The 22,803-nt window shown below is 38.3% G+C and overlaps 1 protein-coding gene across 1 annotated transcript in view; it reads left to right on the top strand.

Moving 5' to 3' along the window:
* The window catches only part of ACBD3 (acyl-CoA binding domain containing 3), a 34,469-nt gene extending 14,038 nt beyond the window's left edge, over positions 1–20,431 (top strand). Inside the window, exons 2-8 of the mRNA XM_082427036.1 lie at positions 2,293–2,434; positions 3,080–3,220; positions 6,095–6,253; positions 7,990–8,164; positions 12,317–12,503; positions 14,436–14,720; positions 18,288–20,431. Of these exons, the coding sequence (XP_082283162.1) occupies positions 2,293–2,434; positions 3,080–3,220; positions 6,095–6,253; positions 7,990–8,164; positions 12,317–12,503; positions 14,436–14,720; positions 18,288–18,499 (1,301 nt within the window). The 3' untranslated portion in view covers positions 18,500–20,431. The remainder of the gene's footprint in view (positions 1–2,292; positions 2,435–3,079; positions 3,221–6,094; positions 6,254–7,989; positions 8,165–12,316; positions 12,504–14,435; positions 14,721–18,287) is intronic.
* The last annotated feature ends 2,372 nt before the right edge of the window (positions 20,432–22,803 follow it).

The raw sequence follows: 22,803 nt of genomic DNA, 5'->3' as shown, positions 1-22,803 counted from the left end.
GTGAATTGTTTAGTGATACTGTTTGCTCAGTAGCCAAGACAGATGGCAGGTCCACAGGTTTCTGAGTTGTTTTGATTTTTATTACATAAGTAAGGTCAGTGCCACAGTTTTGTCTTTTTTCCAAATATTACATGAGTTTGTTCTTGTTGAAAAAAATGCAGATAGAAGTACGTATGTATAATTCTCTTCAGTTCCCACCCACAGTTTTGCCAATCACTTCCCCAGAGGCAGTACCTCTTAACAGTTTAGTTTGTTCTTCCACATATTTTCCTTTGAAAGATTAAAATGTTTCTAGTTTGGGGACTTCCCTGGCGGTCCAGCGGTTAAGACTCCACACTCCCAATGCAGGGGACAAGGGTTTGATCCCTGGTCCGGGAGCTGAGATCCCATATGCCACACGGTGTGGCCTAAAGAAAAAAAAAAGAACTATAAAATGTTTCCAGTTTTCAATTTTCTGATCACCACTCCTGATCTTAGCCCCTCCCACTTTCCCATTCGTATCTTTTTAGTGTGACTCCTTCTAGATCTTTTTCTTTGCATTTACATTCATATAAATGTACCTATAGAATATATATGTGGTATGTTGACATGATGTATTTCATCAATTCTAAGACTTACTATTATGTAATTTAAGAAAGAAAAACTGCCAATTATAACTAAAATACAGTAGATTGTAAAAGCTAATCTGATTTTAGAGATGTTAAAAGTGTGGGTGGCAGAAGTACTTAGAATTGAGGATATATATTTTGTGTATGATTGTATGTAGTTTTCTACAGTTTGCTTTTTTCATTTAACAGTGTTCCCTTTATGTGCTTCATTTATACCACAGGCTGAATATGACACATTATTTAGCTGTTCCCTTACTGATGAACTTTTAAGTTGGTTACAGTAACAAGAAAAGAGTGCTGCAAGAATACCCCTATATCCACTTCCTTCTGTGTATTTGAGAGTGCTTATCAAGGGTAGATGATGAGAATTGGAATTATTGGACCATAGGGCATCTACGTTTATAATTTTGGAATATATTGCCAAATTTCCTTCCAAGATAACTGTAAGTTTATACTTTGAACATTAGTGTATGAGAATGGGTACCTGTTTGTCCTGTTCTTAACAACTCTTGATGTTACTTAACTTTTTTTAACCTATCTGATGGCAGAAAGCGTCTTAGTATCTAATGGTTTCACTTTCCATTTCCTTGGCTAGGGAAATTGAGTATCTTGGCATGCTTATTGGCAACTTCTGGTTTTTTCTTCTCCTCTGAGTTTCCTGTTCATATCCTTTAAACCATATTCTTCTCCCATCATCAGTGATTTTCTTTTGGTGACCTCTGTGTACATGGATAAAATTTGTAGGCAATATATACTACTTTCTACCTCCTTTCTTGTTTGTTTGTTTTGAAATTTGGTAATCTCTTATTATCATTAGAATCAACCAGTAATTAACCCTGCCATTTATCAAAGAAGTAGAACTATTCTGTAAGGACTTCCCATTTACCCAGTTTCATACTACTTTGGAATGTTGTTGGTGGTAGTTAAGTCTCTACAGGTCAAATTGGCTTCTCTCGTAATTGCCCATTGGAAATCTGCCAGAGCCAGCCATAATACGAAGGAAGTAAAGGGATCTAACAGTTATTACCATTAATACTATCCTATTACCTCTGAAGTGTCAGGGGACTTTTCAGTTTATTGGTAAACAGACTAAGAGGTTAAATGGTCCTACAGCTAGGAAGTGTCTGAGGTGAGATCTAAACCTAGGCTGTCTGATGCCAAAGCCCCTTCTACCACATCATAGTGCCTCAGTGGGATGGATACTTTTTGAATATAGCCTTTCAAAGTATATGTAATTGTCTCTTATGTTAAAAGTGCTTGATATAAAATTATTTTTTAAACTACTTTAAGAAATGATTGCTGAACATTTTTAACATTTGTAAAATATGTCAAGTGGTACACTAGTATGTGTGTCCCTACTGTAGCTTGACAGATTGGTTTTTCTTTAGTAGCGGCTTTTTTTTTTTTTTAATTTAACTGTAGTTGATTTACTCTTTGAAGTAGTTTTAACATAAATATCAGTACTTAAGCTTTATTTAAAAAAAATTAATTCAGCATAAAGTGTTTCTATCTTGGCTTTGACTATTAAAATTTAGTACTTGAAATTAAAATCTCCCTATAGTGGTGTTTATATATATCACAGGCAATTTGTGATATACCTTACAGCAAAATTTCAACATATAATGCTGAAAATTAGGTATTTTGCCAGTGCTAATTGTTTTCTTTGTATTTATTTTTCTTAAAGAAAAAGATGGCAAAGCATTTCATCCAACTTATGAAGAAAAACTGAAGCTTGTGGCACTGCATAAGCAGGTTCTTATGGGTCCATATAATCCAGACACTTGTCCTGAGGTTGGATTCTTTGATGTGTTGGGCAATGACAGGAGGTAACGGTGTTTTATTGTATAATGAATTTAATGAGAGTAATGTTGAAAAGGGTACAAAGTAAATTGATTAAGATGTAAATAGCTGGCTCATTAGCTTTAGAATAAGAACTAAACAAACATTTTTGCTTGCAGCTTTTGGAGTCTTCAGACGTTTATCTGTTTTTGGCTCGGAGATGTTTATGGCTAAATATTGTGGAAGAAGTTTACTCATCTGTTTATGAACATACGACAAGTACAGCTTCATTTGATTCTTCCTAAATAATATTTAAAAAGCCATTTACAGTATAGTAATTGATTCCCTTATTGGGACATACAGAGTTGTGACAAGAAAGAATATATTAAGCATTTTATTCAGTTAAGGCTAAACTATGATATAAGAAAAGTAAAACTTTGATACCTTTTACTGGTATGGAAATTATCAGCAGTGCAGTTAAATTGTGGTTTACGGCAGTAAGTTTGGTTTGTATGTGGCATATCTAATTTAGTAAATCAGTACATGCTTGTTGAAGTTTTGAACCTTTTGTTTATAGTAGAATCATTCTTCATTTTAGTTATAATTGAGACTTGTTCATATTTAGGTTTAAATGAAATCAAATTCTCATTCTATTAAGAAGAGGAAGTAACTTTTCTTGTTATTCTTTACAGGAGAGAATGGGCAGCCCTGGGAAACATGTCTAAAGAGGATGCCATGGTAGAGTTTGTCAAACTCCTAAATAGGTGTTGCCATCTCTTTTCAACGTATGTTGCATCCCACAAAATAGAGAAGGAAGAGCAAGAAAAAAAAAGGTGAAGTTTGAGGGCACAGAATACTTTATCCTTGAGCAGCCTACTGCATAGTATACTGATGCTTTTGCTTTATGGAATGTCTGTTTTAAATCAGGTGTCTTACTTCCATTGGATCCCCACTTCTTATGGCAATTGCTCAGACTTTCCGATGTGAGCAGGTGTTTTTATTATGAGTTTTGAGGGGAGAGGGTTTGCTGCTTCCGTCTGGCTGTACCTTTAAAATTAACCACCCATCCATCATGGCAGCATTCCCTTTGTGTCATGAGCAAGCACAGTAAGCTCAGCCACCCCCCTCCTCCTTACCCTCTGGTTTCTGAGCAAGCACAGTAAGCTCAGCCACCCCCCTCCTCCTTACCCTCTGGTCTGATACACCCTTTGCTGCTGCCTCCCTTGGGTTTCTAGAATATTCATACTCCATATCATGGTTATCAGCTGTGCTACATGGTAGACCTTATATAGGCATTTCATATTGGCTATGGCTTCCAGATGGCTTATTATTTCCAGAGGTTGCATGGGGAGCTGTGGAATGTGCTGTTTGTATGTTTATGGGATTCTCTGTCATGATCGTGAACTCAACAGAATTATAGTTAGCCCTTTATTTATTTATTTGTTTATTTGGTTGCACCAGGTCTTAGTTGCAGCAGGCGGGCTCCTTAGGTGTGGCATGCAAACTCTTGGTTGCGGCATGCATGTGGGATCTAGTTCCCTGACCAGGGATCAAACCCCGGCCCCCTGCATTGGGAGCACGGAGTCTCAGCCACTGTGTCACCAGAAAAGTCCCCCAGCACTTTATTTATCTAGAGGTTATATTTTCAAGAACTTTGACAGTCCAAAATTTCTAGGTAATGAAAATAATGCTGTAACACCAATTTTCCCTCAGATTATATTATACTTACTTTAGAAACAGTTGGTTCCCTGGTTTCCCACCCTAACCTGGATTGGAAATAACATTAGAAGAGAAAATAGCCTAACAGTGAGGGAGAAGACAGAAACCATGAAAAATAGATGCAAGAATGATAAAAGTGTGGCAGTCAGGGCTAATGTGAAAGTAAACTCTATATCACTGTATTATGACGTGTACAATTTTTATGCTTGCAGTTATAACTCCTGAGTTATCAAGAGACAGAGTATTAGGTATAATTTATTTCTCTTTAAGAGAATAGAAAATATCTTAATACATTTCCAGAAGATACTTATCCAAAGGAACATAGTTTATAGCCAGAGAAAAACTTTTGATTCTTATGAGAATGGAATGAGGTTCCTTTACTGTAATCGATTTATGTGCTGCAGTCCATTGTGTAGTGATATTGGATCATTGAGGTGTAGCTGTGTCTTTGGAAGTAGGATATATTGCTTTTTAAGGTCTTTTTTAAAAAATTTATTTATTTATTTATTTATTTGGCTGCGCCGGGTCTTAGTTGCAGCATGTGGGCTCTTTTAGTTGTGGCATGCAGGATCTAGTTCTCTGACCAGGGATTGAACCTGGGCCCCCTGCATTGGGAGCACAGAGTCTTAACCACTGCACCGCCAGTGAAGTCCCTTAAGTTCTTTTTTACTGATAAATTGAATATTTAAGTTACTACTCAACATGTAAAACTGTATTTTTCCTTTTAAAAATATACCTTTGTCATGAGATGAGGTCCATGTAGAATTCTTTTAAAGCATTTAAGACTAGACTTCCTCTATCCTGAAGCTTAAGCTCTGGTTTATGGAACATCTTGCCCCGTGTACTATCTGTGACATATAAAAAGTAGGTCATGTTATATTGCTGTAGTTTGAGACTTGGTCATGGCTCTGGTGTGTTAATCACGTATAGAAGTTTGGGGAGAAAAGTGGGGTAACCCAGACACTTCTCATGGTAGGGCCATGAAATGGTGTCTTCTCTGAGACCCCTCAGAAGTCTTCTCTTTCATCCCATCGTCAAGCTCCCTGCACTCCTCACAACTCTCAGCCTATATGGCATCCATTCCTAGTGCAACCGAGTCTGCTCTCCCTCGGGAGAGGGGCTGTGGGGGTGAGCAAGAGCTGGCTAAGGGCTGCACCTAGATCTCCAACTGTTCTTTTCTTTTTTAAAATTAAAAGCTTTAATTTTTTTTTAAATTTCAGAAATTATACAGGAATATAAGCAATATAAATGATTTTCCATTTATGTCAGTATATGAAGCACAAACTGAAAACCTTCCTTCCCACCTTACTTTTAGTCTCACTCTTCTCTCCGTAGATAATAGCGGACAGATTTAAGGTATATCTTTCCAGGCCTTCTTCTATTTATTTACCTGCTTTTTCCATTAAACATATATATTAAATGTCTTTACATATTGGGCCATGTAGTCCTATTCTTTTTGTATGGCTACATGGCATTTCAGGGTGGATTATTCATTTCTCTACACATTTATTGCGTGCGTATTCTTTCCCACACTGTGGTAAGCCCTGAGGATATAGCAGTGTGAGATGGGCAGTCTCTGCCCTTATGGAGCATGTACTTTAGTGAGTAAGGCAGATGTATTGCTAGCTTTATCACACAAATTTAATTTCAACCACAGCAGGTAGTATGAAGGAAAAGCTTGTGGTGCTGTGAGCATATCTTAAAAGGGAGGTTTCAGGGTATCATAATGTTTTAAGTGGTACCATACTGATGGACTCCTTTTTCTGTTGCTGTGCAGCAGTCATTGTTTTTGCTGTGATCTGTATATTTTGAGATTGACTCCATATGATAAATTTCTCCTCATGAAGTATGTGTATTTCAAATTGTGATAAAATTATCACATGATTCTCTAAAAAGCTTGTGTCAGTCTTCACTGGGAAATAGTCTTAAATTATTTTTAAACGGGATTCTTTGTTTAGGGTTCATTCTCTCGGTCCTTTACCTTGTAGGAAGGAGGAGGAAGAGCGAAGGCGGCGTGAAGAGGAAGAAAGAGAACGTCTGCAAAAGGAGGAAGAGAAACGTAGGCAAGAAGAGGAAGAAAGGCTTAGACGGGAGGAAGAAGAGAGGAGGCGAATAGAAGAAGAGAGGCTTCGGCTGGAGCAGCAAAAGTACGCATGTTGTGTGGCTTGTGTTTAACAGTGAGTGATGGATTGCCACACTGTTGTGCTTGACCGTTTACCATTGTGTGCCTTGGAATAATTCTCTGATTTGTTTGACTGGGAAGTAGACCAGCATTAGCTACTGGCCATTTGTACCAATGATGTGTTACCAAGGAAGGCCTCATCTTAAGCATCATTTGGTTGTGAATGAAGAATGTATTAGAAGGATTTGGGATTTGCTCCCAGAACCCAGGCACTAGAATAGGAGCTGAGGTTGCTTGCTTGCTCTCTGTCTTTGGGTCCACACAATCTCTTGTCTTTGCTTCTCTCAGCTATGTCTCTGTTTCATTCTTCCTGTTCTCTGCAAATTGTCACTCTGCTTTGGCATATGCAAGGCTATCCTAGCCAAGATTTATGTGGTCTTTGTTTTCATGCATCTGACAGAGACTGGCTGGCATATGAGAGACCCAGTTACAGATTCCAAGGCCAAAGGATCTAGTTGGTTCAGGCTGTGTCGGGTGTCTGTTCCTAGTCTCCTAGTACAGAACTTGGGAGCTGAAGCCATTTCTTATTCAGTAAGGGCTGTGAGAGCAGCTATCTCAGAAGGGACTGCAGAGGGAGCCGTGGGAATAGGAGGAAGGGATTAATGCCCATAAAACACTGTGGGAGGAAGGCCTAGGGTTCTAGAGGTGGCGTGGCATATAGATTAAACCAGAGGACATGCGGGTGCATTGTTTTCTCCCCATTATTTCTGAGTGGTTCCTCAGAAAAGCTTCACACTGCCCCAGGGCCTCAGTCTACCTTGGAGAGAGACTATGACTCCTACTCTTTTTGAGGGGAGAGGGGTGCCCTAGATGGACCCAGTGTCATGTTCTATTCAGGAGTTTGTGAGATTCTGCTTTGTTATTATCTGTTAACAGATGGCTTTGAGGTGTTTATGTTTGGTCACATGACTGAGTTAAGCATGTGGTTCCTCTGGAAAAAAAAAAAAAGAAAAGTAATAGTTTACAGAAATCAGTATCTCTAAACCAAGTGTGCCCAGGTATTATCTTCAGTATTCCTATTTAAGGCAGGCTTTACATTAAACGCCAAGGGCACTCAGATTTTCACTCGCTTTCGTTATACTTACCAGAGCCATCTGTAACATCTTTTAGCTATTCTGCCTTTTCATGTATTTAGGTAGAGAAACCATGGCCAACAGTTAAATATCTCATCTCTGCCATAGATGACAACCCATCCTCTTACAACATCATGTTTAAAGAGTATAGGCTGGAGCCAGACTGCCTAGACTTGAATCCTGGCTCTGGCATCTACTAGCAGTGTAATCTCAGGCAAGTTACTGAACTCCTCCATTTCCCGCTTTGTGAAACCCTACCTCTGAGGGTGGTTGTGAGAACTAAGTGGGTTAGTGCATGGAAGTGCTCTGAACACTGCATGGCACATAGTAAGGGCACAATAAATGTTAGCAGTTACGATGGTGATGATGTGATGGTGATGATGATATGCTTATTATTCTCCCTCTTCATCCCAAATCTTCCTTGAAAAACCTATGTGAAAAATTAGGGGCTGAGTTTATTTTCTTAATCTTTCTCTGGACCTAGGACACACGTTGATTGGTATACATTACTCCCTTAGTCATTTTTAAGAGTTATGCATTATAAAAATCAATAACAAGGACATTCTGTTTTGTCATGCACAATCAATCTCCTGTAGTCAGACTAGTGTATATTTTTTAATGTTTTTAGGCAGCAGATAATGGCAGCTTTAAACTCGCAGACTGCCGTGCAGTTCCAGCAGTATGCCGCCCAGCAGTACCCAGGGAACTACGAGCAGCAGCAGCTTCTCATCCGCCAGTTGCAGGAGCAGCACTACCAGCAGTATATGCAGCAGCTGTACCAAGTCCAGCTTGCACAGCAGCAGGTACGACAGCTGACCCCGAGCGCAGCCTCACACAGGGGTTCACTTTCACTGGAACGCAAGGTCTTTTCTAACAGTTGCTGATGGATTTTGCTTTAGTTAGACTCTCAGGTATAACGTAACTTTTAGATGACCTTTATTAAGGGAGATTTTAACATTGCACTGGCAGTTATGAAAGGAAGCATATGATATCGAAGCAACAAATGATGTGGCCACTATTATATTGTCATAAATGTATTTGGGATTTGTATGGACCTAGTGTTATTCCAGTGAGTTTGACATAGATTCTAATAGTGGTCCTGGAACCATGAGGACTTGGGTGAGGGTGATTCGTGCCCCCACAGGCTTTGCTTCCACATAGGAATATGTGGTTGAGGGGAAGGACATGCGACTGGAGGTCACACACCACTTGGATTCTGTCCTGGCTTCGCCATTATCTTGTTTGATCTCAGGCAAGTTACCTATTGCTCTGATTTTTCCACCTTTTCTCCCAGTCAGTAAGAATGGGCTATAAAATCCTGGTACTTGTCTTGTTAACCTCACAGGACTATCAGAGGAATGAAATGAGAAAATAGTTACTCTGTGAAAGTATTTGGTACATAGGGAAGATAACTGATTTTACATTCATTTTTTTACATCTTGCAGAGGCATAAAATGCCTCCTTAAAGTTAACCAAGCTAAGTTTACGTATTTAATTAATTTTCACTTATAAAGCAGTTACTACCTGTCCAAATACCTGAGTGAAGTAAAGTGTTGCAGGGAATTGCCTGGCGGTCCAGTGGTTAGGACTCGGCACTTTCACTGCCAGGGGCCCAGGTTCGATCTCTGGTCAGGGAACAAAGATCCCGCAAGCCACATGGCATGGCCAAAATAATAATAATAATAAAAAAAAAACCAAAAAACACAAACTATGTTTCTCTGTAAATTTAATAAAATGTTTTTAAAAAAAAAAAAAAAGGAAGAGAAGTGTTGCATTATAGTTGCTCCACATTTCTTGTTAGGTGAAGTAATCTTTGTTGTTTTGCCAAGCTCTTTAAATTCCTTGAAAATTAATATCCTCACCTAAAATACATTTTCCCCTGAGTCTTTAGCATTTAGTGAGCATCTAAAAGGCACTGCAGGTTTTGTATAATCCATGAGAAGAGGAAAAGGATGTCAAACTAGAGTTACAAGATAATAAGTGGTATTTTGGAGGGATTTCTTTTCTGTCCTCTAAAGCCTGTTTCTACTTTAGCATATCACTCCCTGTTTCCTGCTTCTTTGATGGGCACTGATATAATTTTTTAATAGGCTAGCTCATACACACTGTCCTGCTTATAGGTTGCTATCACTTAGTCATAACAAAGTCAGTCATATAGGGGAAAACCAAAAATCTTTGAAACAGAATTGGAAAGCCATAGTTTAGATTGCAGTGAACAAACTCAAGTTTATCAAATTGATTGGTTGTCTCTGGAAAGAGAGAAGGAGAGGGACTGGGGAAGGAGCAAAGGGAACTTCAGTCCCATAAAGTATTAATTTTTTTAAAAAATTTTTTATATATATATATTTTTTAATTAATTTATTTATTTATGGCTGTGTTGGGTCTTCGTTTCTGTGCGAGGGCTTTCTCTAGTTGCGGCAAGCGGGGGCCACTCTTCATCGCGGTGCGCGGGCCTCTCACTATCGCGGCCTCTCTTGTTGCGGAGCACAGGCTCCAGACGCGCAGGCTCAGTAGTTGTGGCTTACGGGCCTAGTTGCTCCGCGGCATGTGGGATCTTCCCAGACCAGGGCTCGAACCCGTGTCCCCTGCATTGGCAGGCAGATTCTCAACCACTGCGCCACCAGGGAAGCCCCAAGTATTAATTTTTATATAAATACTGAGCAAAATAACAAAATGGGAGTACTTGTTAATTTGGGGATGTGGTTACATGGGTGTTTGTTACATTGTTCCTGTGCCTTTCTGTTCTTTTAAAAACTTCCTGGAGTATAGAAGAGAGATTATGTAAATACATAATTACAATCTATTACATGTAATAGATGTATATTCATAGGCAGTGGGATCCCAGGGTAGGGAGTTGTTCATTTTGCTAGAGAGTTTCAAGAAAGGCTTGAAATGGAGAGGGACCATTTGAGCTGACCAATTGATCATCAACAGAAATGCATTTTTTGCTTTCGTGTCATGCAGTGAATGTTCTGAGTGTGCTGACTTGTTTTGGTTGTATGCCCTTCTTCTGGAAGCTGGTACTCTTAGAAAACTGATGTGGAAATTACTGAGAATCTAGGCCTTGGAAGAAGGTATTTTAAACTCTTAAGTGTTTTGCCAACCTGCACTAGCAGCAGAGAGAGGCGTTGCTGATTAAGTAACTGGTTTATAGATGAGATGTTAAATGAAGTGTATATGCAGATATGCCAAAATATATCATTATCCCTAAACCATGAAATTATATTATAAAGGCTTTTTTTCCTATGTTTTCTTTCTTTTTTTTTTTTAACTGTTGTAAATGTATGCTTACTTATTATAACTTAGTGTTTTAGTTTAAAAAGTTACTGAAATGCCCCAACACTCAACAGTAGATTGGATAAATAAATTTTGTATTCTCACAGTGGCATATCCTGTCGCAATGAGAACAAACAAAATACAGTTATAATTACTTGTGACTTAATAGATGAACCTCACAAACAAATGTTGAGTAAAAGAAGCCAGACACAAAAAAGAGTGTATATTATACAATTTCATGTATGTGAAGTTCAAAAACAGGCAAAGCCAAATCTGTAATATTACAAGTTAGAATAGTTGTTACCCTTGGGGGACTTTCTGGAAAGGGGTACCAGGAAGGGTTCTGACATGCAGATAATATCTTTTTTTTTTTTTAATTTTATTTATTTTTTTGGCTGAGTTTGGTCTTTGTTGCTGCGCGCGGGCTTTCTCTAGTTGCGGCGAGCGGGGGCTACTCTTCTTTGTGGTGCACGGGCTTCTCCTTGCAGTGGCTTCTCTTGTTGCGGAGCATGGGCTCTAGGTGAGCAGGCTTCAGTAGCTGCAGCAGGCAGGCTCAGTAGTTGTGGTTCGCGGGCTTAGTTGCTCCGTGGCATGTGGGATCTTCCTGGACCAGGGATCGAACCCATGTCCCCTGCATGGTCAGGCGGATTCTTAACCACTGCGCCACCAGGGAAGTCCCACAGGTAATGTCTTGATCTGGGCATTGGTTACATGTGTATGTTTGGCTAATGAAAATTGATCAAGCTGTACATTTATGATTTGTATACTTTTCTATATGTACATTATAATTCACAGTTCCCCCAGAAGTTACTCAAGTAATATTTAGGCATTTCTTGTAGTATTAATATTTATTCATCTTGATAGGAGAGGAATGTCCTAAAGTAGTTGTCCTTTAGATTTAAGATGTTTTTATTTTCCATTTTGACTCAGAGGACATTTTGATTTCATGTTTATGAATATACATGTTTTAATCATAATTATGTAAACAGTGATGAATTTTCATTAAGAAAGTATTTTGACCTCAAACTCCATTTTATAAGCTTATTTAATTTTTAGGTCAATATTTTTTACATGATTAACACTTTTTAGTTTAATCGTGATAAGAATTTTTCTGTATATAGTTTAGAGTGAAGATTTAATTTATTGATTATTTTTGTCAATATTTGATTTGTTGGTCACTTTGGGGGCCCTTATCAGGTTTCACCAGTTATAGCTTCTGCCTTTATGAATTTTCTTCTGTGACCATTTATTTCTACCAAGTTTAATTTTTCTGATTCAAATTTTATGTATCTGAATTTTATCAAGATTTTCTTTTCTCAATTTTAAGAACAGATGTTACTGTGTTCAGTTTTTACCTATAATGATTTTATTTTGGGTTGATTATTTCTACCTACTTTAATTTTTCCTGGTTAGTTTTTCTAGTGATCCTCAGGTCACAAAAATGTGATCCTCAGTTACAGTTTTTTTGTCCACGTTAATATTTTGACATTTTTAGCTATCAGTTTGATATTGTGATACTAATATTCATTATAGATAGGATAAAAACTGATAAAGTTTATTAGTAATTTCTTGGAGCTACTTGATGGGGCAAAAACATAGGGTCAGAATGCATTTCAGGGCAAATGTCTGGTTTATTAGCCTTCCTGGTCAGTGTATCTTAACTTTTTCTTGACTTACAGGCAGCGTTACAAAAACAACAGGAAGTAGCAGTAGCTGGGGCTTCTTTGCCTACATCATCAAAAGTGAATACAACTACGCCAAGTGATATGATGTCAGTGAATGGACAGGCCAAAACCCACACTGACAACTCTGAAAAAGAGCTTGAACCAGAAGCCGCAGAAGAAGCCCTGGAGAATGGACCAAAAGGTATGGTTTGGCATATGTGCTCTTCCATCCACATGCTGTAATTCAGACCTCATGAAAAGCAAAAGTCAGGAAGTCAGGTTAATTAGCTTTTGAGAGCAATTACATATTTGTGAGAGTTGAATGCTTTTTCACTCTTTAATCTGAATCTGGTGCTTCTGGTGACTCTTTGAATAGTTTAGAAGAGCAAATCAGATGTCCTTTGGACACTTTGGGTTGTCTTGTTTTAGATATTGGTTATCTATTGCTATGTGACACACTGTACCTGAATTTAGCAGCTTAAAATAATAAACATTTATTATCTCTCACAGTTTCTGTGGGTCAGGAATTTGAGAGCTGCTTAGTTGAGTGGTGGTGGCTCTGGTCTCTCATGAGGTTGTAGTCAAGGTGTCGGCTGGGACTGCAGTCATGTGAAGGCTTGACTGGGACTAGAGGCTCTGCTTCCACAGTGATTCCCTCCCATGACTGGCAAGTTCGTGCTGGCCATTGGCAGGAGGGCCTCAATTCCTTGCCCCATGAAGCCTCTCCAAAGGGCTGCTTGAGTGATCTCAACACAGTGGCTGGCTTCCCCCAGAGCACGTGATGCAAAGGAAAACAAGGCAAAAGTGTCAGTGTCTTTTATGCCCTAGCTTTGGAAGTAATACATCTGCACTTCTGCCATATTCTGTTGGTCCTGATGCATTTTGGGTGGTAACCTTACAAGTACATGAATACCCACAGGTGCGGATCACTGGGGGCCATCTTGTAGACTGGCTACCATATATTTACAATATATTTGTGAGACAAAAGTACCGTGTTACCAATAAGAATTTAGATTTTCAAAGGTCTGCTTACCTTTTCATGGACAGCTCATTCATTCATTCAACAATTGGTTGAAGATTTTCTGAGTGTTGGGCTACAATGGTGAAGCAAAATAACACACATAGAATGTAAATTGTGGCTATGGTAAGTACTGTGCTGGAGAGAAAGATCTATTATGATGTGAGAACACATAATATGGGGGATATGACCGAGTTAGAGAGGTCACCAGAGGTTTTCCTGGGGGAGGGGACACTTGAGCTGAGAGATCTGAAGCAAGAGCAAGAGTTTACTAAGTAAAAAGTAAAAGAGAAGTAAGAAGGAGTAAAAAGGAAGAAGAGAACATTTCAGTGATGGTGATCAGAGATGGTGGTGTGGTTCATAAGAAAGTTGATTTCAGAGTTCTTCCTTGTTCTTTTTAGAACAAGTAACAAAATAGTTTCAGAAAAGACCTTGAAATACCTTGGTTCACACAGCCCCCCCTTTTTTTTCCTATTAAGAGCTTATCAGTATTTTCAAATGAATCTTTTGTCAAAGGCTCTGTGAATAACTCTGGAAAACCTGTTGAGTACACATAGATACTGCTCAGTAACAAGACTTTACCCATTTTTACTCAGTCGCTAGTGGTTCCATTCCTATCCAAGTTTTTCTCTTTCTTTGAGTTCTTTTAGAATAGCCCCTCCCCTAGAACTTTGGTTACTCTGAGGTCAAGACTTTTTTCTGATAGAGAGACTGAAGTCAAAGCCCAGCTTTCTTTGTTTACATCCAAAAATGAATTTATTTCAAGTCCAGATCTCTCTTCTTTGTTAGAATGTTTCCCTGTCTCCAGCTAGGAAGTTTCCAAGGTCATTCTTCAATGCCCATATGCAATTAGAGTGTTGGAAAAAATCCTGCTTAAGACTGTGGATTGCATTTGTTACTTAAAGTGGTATGATGACCTCTGAATACCTGTGGCGTTGTTAAATGTAGTAATTTGGGGGGAGACTTCCATGGGGAGGCTTTTAAAGTCCTCGATCTAAGGTAGACCAGATTGCACTTGGTGCCTTCATGTGGCTGAGCAGGTCGTCCTATGCAAATGTTGCTGCCTACAGGTGAAGGCTCATCCTCTTTAGCCTTTGTAATTCCTGTTGCCTTTAGAATCTCTTCCAGTAATAGCAGCTCCATCCATGTGGACACGACCCCAGATCAAAGACTTTAAAGAGAAGATTCGGCAGGATGCGGATTCCGTGATTACAGTGGGCCGAGGAGAAGTAGTCACCGTTCGAGTACCCACCCATGAAGAAGGATCATATCTCTTTTGGGAATTTGCTACAGACAATTATGACATTGGGTTTGGGGTGTATTTTGAATGGACAGACTCTCCAAACACTGCTGTCAGCGTGCATGTCAGTGAGTCCAGCGATGATGACGAGGAGGAAGAAGGTAGAGCCATTGGTCCATATTCAGTAGCTGGGTTGTGTGTTGGCAAACATGGTAGCAGTTCAGATGTCAGCCAGCCATATGCTTCCTAATTAACACTTCCTGGATGGGAATCAGTCACTTCATTAGTGGGACCTTGGGCTGAAAAGATTGTGAGAGAAGCTAGCCTCTTAAGGGACTGGGGCCTGAACGTGAATTTTTTTTAACACCAGGAAGGTCTGTTTGACAGTTTACCACTTTCTAAATGCTGTTTTACTTCCAGCCTTGTGTGTTGAAAAGCCAGATGTGGAAGGCCATTTTGAAAAATTTTAAAAGAGCAAGCAAGAAATTCTGCCAACTCTTGAATTTATTTAAATTTATATTTCTGATATCAGCTTTTTAGGTTGTTATTCTAAGATTTATTTTCTCTAACTAGACAAAATAGACTGTTTCCAATGACCGTCTAAACTATCTTGGTCTAGGAAGAAGGTTGTGAAATGTATTGCTTACTAATTGAGAAGATGGTCTCTCCAGTTTTGTTACTATCCAGAAAAGTTAGAACGCAGGGCTTTTGTACACACCCAGTAAGCACTTATTTGTTGACTTGACTGAGAGTAATATGGAAAGAGTGCCCTGACTGGGAGAATGGAAAAGCACCTTCAATTCTTGGCCCTAACTAACCTTTCAGGTGACTTGTAAACAAACTGCTTATTCTTGAAGAGTGTTGGTAATCACGGAGACTCCGTTGGGATACGTTTAAAGAGGTAGTTGTTGAAGGTGCATGGAGGGGGGCTAAAAGTTCAATCAGCTTTTGATATACAAGTTCAGTTATATCACCAAGACAGTCTAGGCCCTTTAGGGTCGTGTATGGCAACACACACACATGGGCTAGTGTCATTTAGCAGCTACTTTGTCTAACATGGCGTTTTGTTTTCAGCAATCTTTAGTTCTAAGTACCACCAGCAAGGTAAAGCATTGCCCATAAATACTACTAACGGAACCAGAAAGAAAAAAAATGTAAGAATGGGGGGAAAAAAAAGAAGAGGTGAGAGAGAGACCTGAGATTGCAGGGCAGGTGTGACTACCATTGTCTTAAGTGCCCCTCAGCAACATCAGGACCTGTAACTAAGCCATTTACTAGCCTTTCTGATGCACACAGGGACTCATTAAAATCAGATGATTTGCAAATGTTTGGGAAGGGAAGTTTGGTTTTTTTTCTTTTTTAATTTAATATTATTTATTTTTTATACAGCAGGTTCTTATTATCTGTTTTATCTGTTTTATACATATTAGTGTATACATGTCAAGGGAAGGGAAGTTTTTGTTGCATGTGCAAATTACTGTACTTTGTGAATAATAAGAGAGAATTCTCTGTTAAGAAATGGGTTGAGGTAAAATATTTCTCCTGGCTTGTAAGCTAGGTAGCTTTTAAAGGAGATTACTTCCTAGTCTGAACCCTCAGCTGATTATCATTTTGGGGTTGTTGCTGTTGGGAAGAGCACTGGTAAAAATGGCTGGGGTCCAGTGCCTGACTAGAGGTAAGACATCCTTGACCTTTGCTCTAATGTATGATAGCCCTCAAATGGAAAATGGCATTACCTATCCTTGTGCTGTTCCTAATCATAAAATGATTTGCAACTAAAACTAACCCATTAAAACCTCTACATTAACAGTAACGACAGTGAGGGGAGTTCCCTGGTGGCCTAGTGGTTAGGATTCCGGGCTTTCACTGCCATGGCCCAGGTTCAGTCCCTGGTCAAGGAACTGAGATCCTGCAAGCTGTGTGGTGTGGCCAAAAAAAAACCAAAAAAAACCCGCAACACTGAGGATTTATTGCTCCCCAGAATTGTTTCCTAAGAGTGAGCCTGTCTCCTTTTTGAAGATTTATCTCACAAATGGCTTTTAGTCATATGCCTCCTTATGGAGGCTCCTGTGCCACCATGTCTTATCCACATTGTGTATTTTATTTTATGGGGGGTCCTTTTAGGCTTGGTTTAAGATGGAAGAGGAATCCAGTTTTTTTGTTTGTTGCTTTAGTTTTTCTCCATTAGGTCTTGAAAGATTGAAAGATGGAGGAGTTTGTTTCCTCTGAAGAAAACATAATGGTAATCCATCCTCCTGCTGTAATTCTCCACTTGATTATTTCCAGGTCTCAGGTCTTTGCTTAGATTGATGAAAGATGCATTGTTCATCTATCCCAGTAACCTTTAGTTTTACAGATTTTGAACAAAATTTGGATCTTGAATTAGTGGGGCCTGATAACCTGTTTCATGGATATTCTTATGGGCAATAGTCTATAATTTGAATGGGTTGTGTTTCTCATTTGCAAATGGAGGACATTTAATTTTCAAGTAGTATTGCTGTGATAAAGCAAATCTGATTTGGGCCCGTTTATAAGAGTGTCATCTACTTTTTTTAAATAAACTTTTCATTTTAGAATAGGTTCAGATTTACAGAAGTATTGGAAAGATAATACAAAGAGTTCCTGTATACCCGACAACCCAGTTTCCCCTATTATTAACATCTTACATTGTACTGTGGTATGTTCACCATAGCTCATGGACCAATATTGATATATTATTAACTAAAGTCCATATTTATTCAGATTTCCTTAATTTTCCCTAATGTTCCAGGATCCCATCCAGGATGCCACATTACAGTTATCATGTCTCCTTAAGCTCCTCTAGACTGTAAGAGTTTCCTAGACCTTCCTGGTTTAAATTCCTAATAGTGGCCCATTGATAGTCGTCACATAATTGACTCATGTCTCTCTAATTCATTCTGCCATGTTGTAAACCTGAAAGGCTTTTAAAATCTATGCTAAGTATTCCCTTGATTTATTTTCCTTGAGGCTGTTTATATTTAATATGTTAAACTGAGACTTTTAAACTGGTTCATAGTTCTCATTCCTATAGGTTTCTACAGGTATTTTTTTTTTCCTAACCTCATATCATTACAGTTCAGAAAACTATTAACTGGGGCAAACCTAGAATCAGAGCTTATTTTTTGCCACTGAGATCATACCTGGGTTTCACAGGCCTAGTGAAAATAATTGAATTTTCAGAGTGTCTGTGAATGTCTACCTCTCTAGTGTGGCTTTCTCATTTTACTCTTTATATTTCAGATAAATAGAAAAATAATAGTCCTCATAAGCTCCCTTCCCACCTTCCTAAAACAAGAGAGGACTTTCATATTGTTGAGAAGAGGAGAATCAGAGTAACATTTTCCCTGGTCTCAGATCAGTGAGATTCCACCTGTTGGGAGGAATTAGGAATTGAGTGGATGTGGAAGGGAAAAAGTGGGGCTCATAAATAGGAGCAATGGTCTGAGTACAGAGAGGGAGAGAGGATGCTGACTGCTGCCACCACCAGATGTTTGCCACTGGGCTCCCAGGGCCCAGACAATGCTTGGTACATAGCAGCTGCTCAGGTATAGAAGAAGTCAACACATGTTTGCCTGCACGTAAGTTGTAGAATGGATTGAGAGAATTCCTAATGAGCAATTTCTCAAAGGATGGAGTTTAAGATGCCTGAGGCAAATGTGGTTTTCCTGGATCTGTTCACACTGACATGTCTCCATTCTTTCTCACAGAAAACATCAGTTCTGAAGAGAAGGCCAAAAAGAATGCCAACAAGCCTCTACTGGACGAGATTGTGCCTGTGTACCGGCGGGACTGTCATGAAGAGGTGTATGCCGGCAGCCACCAGTATCCAGGGAGAGGAGTCTACCTCCTCAAGTTTGACAACTCCTACTCTTTGTGGAGGTCAAAATCGGTCTACTACAGAGTCTATTACACGAGATAAAGATGTTACAGAGGCTGGAGTCTAGGGTTGGGCAGAAGATGGCATTTAATTTGGAAATATCTTTTGACTTTGGTGGAGCATTGCAGTCTGTGTTTACCCTATTGATTTCGGTCTGATGGTTTGTGACTCTTCTTGGGAATCAGGATTTCCTTGAAACTCTTGAGCATTAGTACTTCGGGGTTAAAGGGACTCCTCAGACTCATCCAGCCCTTTGGTGCTGACCAGCAGAGTCACAAGTGGATGCTGATGTTACATGAGCTACATGTTAAATTTTTAAAGTCTCTGAAATAAAACAGCTCCACATTGACCCCACCTGGCTGATGGTTAGTGCATTGCTGCCTGCTCTATCTGTGTTTTATGAGAGCACATAGTTCCTTTACAGTGCCCTCTGAGTTGAAATCCTGTGTTAATAGTCTACATGAGGTACATCTGACTTTGATCGAAGGTCACCATTTTTAAAACTTAAAAACCTAAGACCTCACGGATTATAATAGAAAAAGAAATTGCCTCAACTTGATCTTGTTCTGAATGACCCAGATTGTTTTTGCTTTGGGTGCAGCTGTTTAGTTTGGAGTTATATTACAGATAATTATTTTCTGAATAATCTTAATATAGAATGTTCAAACCTGATTGATAATTGAAGTATCAAGATACATAGAACACTTCAAACATCCATCTTAGCACGCCTCCACAAACTCTTGGCCCTTTTCTCTTCATCTGGTATTCATAACTACCAGTAGCAATGCAAAATTGATTCATTTTTGCCTTGATTTGGCTTTATAGAGCATCTCAAGTTGAAACTGTTTTCTACACAAGCATATAGTTAGGGATTTTGTAAACTTAAAATGACACCTACTGAATTAAAATATATAAAATCATTTAAATATAATTCAGTGTATGGGGAATAACATTGCACTAATATGGAAATCACTGCCAGAGATAGTCCATTTTCTTTTGATTTGATACTATTTAGGCATACACCCTACATGATTCCAGTGGGGAATTACGAGAAAGAGTTGGAAATGCGTATGCCTGTACTTAAATTTTTTTATAGCTTTAATCTGTATTATGTCTTCATTGATGGAAAGAGGTACATCTTTGTTTTCCTTACTGAAAACAAATATGGATTAATTGCCTCAAATTTGTATAAGTGATTGACTCGTCTGGAGATTCTTGTTTTCAGAAGGGAGGGTGGTATAGATAGAAAAATCACAAAGATGGCAATATACACATAATGCTGTTATTATATGTTGTTACTGAAATACTTAGATTTTTAAAATTTCAAATCACAAATCACTTCTTGTAGGAGGGTTTCCATTGATTAGCTGCAGCGTATACAATTCACTACATATGAGGCTGTTTGTTTTTTGTGTGCTGCATTTCTTTCTGTTTTTCAATACCTGGTTTTGTACATATCTAACTCTGTTGTCTTTTGGTTGTTCAGAAACTGGATTATTTTCTCCTAAGCGATGCTTAATGTGTGCTTTTTAATTTTGATTTCAGTAGTCCCAGCTTATGGATGTCCGTACTGTTACACCAGAAGGTTTGTCAAGCTGTCCATCAGCTCTCATGTGTACATGGTGTAGAAACCTTGGGGTTAGGCACTTCCTGGCTTTTTTTTTTAATGAGAAAACACTGTATTTAAAATGTAAAATAAACTTTTAAAAAGCAGGCACTAATATATATTTCTTCCAGCCTTTGATTACAGATTTCTCCTTGCACATGTTAAGATGAATTATCCTCTAAAAATATTGTTCTTGGGAGCAGTGTATGTTACTTGACATAGAGGCAATTCCTGTCACATGTTCATGTCAGAACATTTTTGGTTTTAAACTTTTTTATTGCCTTTGGCTGTTGATTAGTATATTACAAGTGCGATTTCAAAAAGATCTTGAGAATAATATATTTAATCAATTAAAATGTTTATCTGTATCTTGTTGATGTTTCATTAATATAGTTACTCTTTGAAGCATTAGTTCTATATTTCATCATTTGGGTAGGACAAGAAATGTTTTAAATGATCTTTTCTGTTTTAGAAAGTTAAACAACAACAAACTATTTCTGGCTAATTATTTAGTTTCTGCTGTGAATTACCCTAGTTTGTTAAAATAGGTTAACAGTTTTTCAGACTTCTTGATGGAAGGGAAAGCACTGACTTTTCTAATTGACAGTGATGTTATAAAAGTATTTCCCCTTCCAAACCATTTGTGTACCTTGTTCCTTGAAGACGGAATATGCTGCTTTAAAATATCTCCTGAGGTGTGGCGCCTGGGAAACAGCAATGAGAGGCATGCCCCAGTCAGTGTGATGTGGAGTGCCGCAAACTATTCTAAAAATGACCTCCCCCCCCACAAATAAATAAATAAATAAAAATGACCCCACTGAAATGCACGGTCACTTGGACATTAATTTTTTTTTTCCCCTTTGGAAATTTGGCGAGGCTAGATGAGGTTACCGTCTTTTTTTTTTTTTTTTTCCTGTCTGTGTAGTTTGTTGCTACCATGAAGGCAGATCATGGAACAGTTAAGGAGAGTTGTTGATGTGTGAGCACGTCTTAGAAACCATGCTACCGAGTCTTGACCATCTGTTTTATGGAAGAGAAGAAACAATTAGTTCAAAATAGCAAATGATTGCTAATAGTTCCTTGGGACTTAGAGTGCAGGAGTCTATAGCCAAAGCCATCTTTGTTTGTGTCCCCAGCTTCTTCACAGTTCAGCAACCTAAAAATGTATGCATGTATTCTTGGGGTAGCACAAATCCTAATTTCATTTCCATTCACTAACTTTTCAAAATGTGTATGAATCAATATTGGACTTTTATCTCCATACATTTGCCTAGGGTTCCTCAACTTTCTTATTGAAAGTTTTTTAAGACCAAGTCGATTATTGTCCTTTCAACACCTTTATTTTGAGTTTATTACATTTTTTCAGTTGCTTATTATATTGCTTGATTTGTTTTGTAATTAGAGATGTAAGCACTAGCTCTATTTTTATTAGTTGACATGTCACTTGTAAGTTGCAAATTGATTAGGGTACTTAATTTAGTACAGAAAACTAAGTGGCTGACTTTTTCAGAACTGACACTGGCATTTGGGCTCAGGCAGTCCAAACATGGGGTGAACGTGTAAACTGAGCAGTTAACTCATCTCTGTTGAAAGCTTGTGTGTGGTTGCTTAGTTCAACCCTACGGTGAACTGGTGATTTGCAAGTCTATTTCTGAAAAGAGCAAGTACAAATTTGATTACAAATGCCGATTTTTTAAACCTTTCTTTATGGCATATCTGTACAATTATAACAATTTTTACCCTTTTCTAAGATCATTAATTTAAATATATATATTTTCTAAGATCATTAATTTAAATATATGTTTGAAGATAACATAACTTTGGGGGGGGCCTGGCAAAATGCAGAAATATAAACATGTTTTTCAAAAGGTCTACATTTTGCAACTTAAAATTTCAGGTTGCATTTTGGAGAACATTTCCTGTTAGTAGGTATGGGTCTACTTTGTTCTTTCAATCTGCTCTATGTTCTTCTGTGGAGTGGCTCTTTGGCCGTTTTTTGTTAGTGAACATTTTTGGTTACTTCTGATTTTTTTCTTATAAATGGTGTTCCAGTGAACACTCTCTTATATGTCTCTGCATATGTGCATGACTTTTTCAAGAGTAATACCAAGTAGTGGAATAGTGGAATTGCTGGATAAGTTCTGTGCTTTTTTTTTTTTTTTTTTTGGCCGCATCACGTGGCATGTGGGATCTTAGTTCCCCGATTGAACCTGTGCCCCCTGTATTGGGAGCACGGAGTCTTAACCACTGGACTGCCAGGGAAGTCAAGTTCTGTGCATTTTTAATTTTAATTGTCCTCCAAAGTGGCTGAACTAATTTTCCCTCTAATACACTATGGTGGGTAGCGTCTGAGAATACTGTTTTTTTCTCTTTTAACACTTGATATTATCAGACTTAAGTTTTGGTTAATCCGATGGGTGAAAAATGAAATTTCATTTTGTGTGTTTCCCTGATAACCAGTAAGATTAAGCATCCGTTTTTATTGTTATATGTATTTCTTCTCCTATAAATTGCCTGTTTATGTCCTTTACCCATTTTCAGCTGGGTAATCTTATATTGATTTATTAGCATTTAAAAAAATAGTTCGTATACTAATCATACATTATATATAAGTATTTTCTCCCAGTTTATTGCTAGTCTGTTCATTTTGTTTATGGTGTTTTTGGTGTGTGTATATGTCTGTTTGGTCATAGAAGTTATAAACTGTGTTGTCAATTTTATTCAGTTTTTTCCTTTATGG

The sequence above is a fragment of the Balaenoptera physalus genome, assembly GCF_965194825.1.
Source record: "Balaenoptera physalus genome assembly, chromosome: 1".
Lineage (NCBI taxonomy): Eukaryota > Metazoa > Chordata > Mammalia > Artiodactyla > Balaenopteridae > Balaenoptera > Balaenoptera physalus.
Note: the sequence above shows the minus strand (reverse complement) of the source record. Positions and strands in the feature narration are given on the sequence as shown.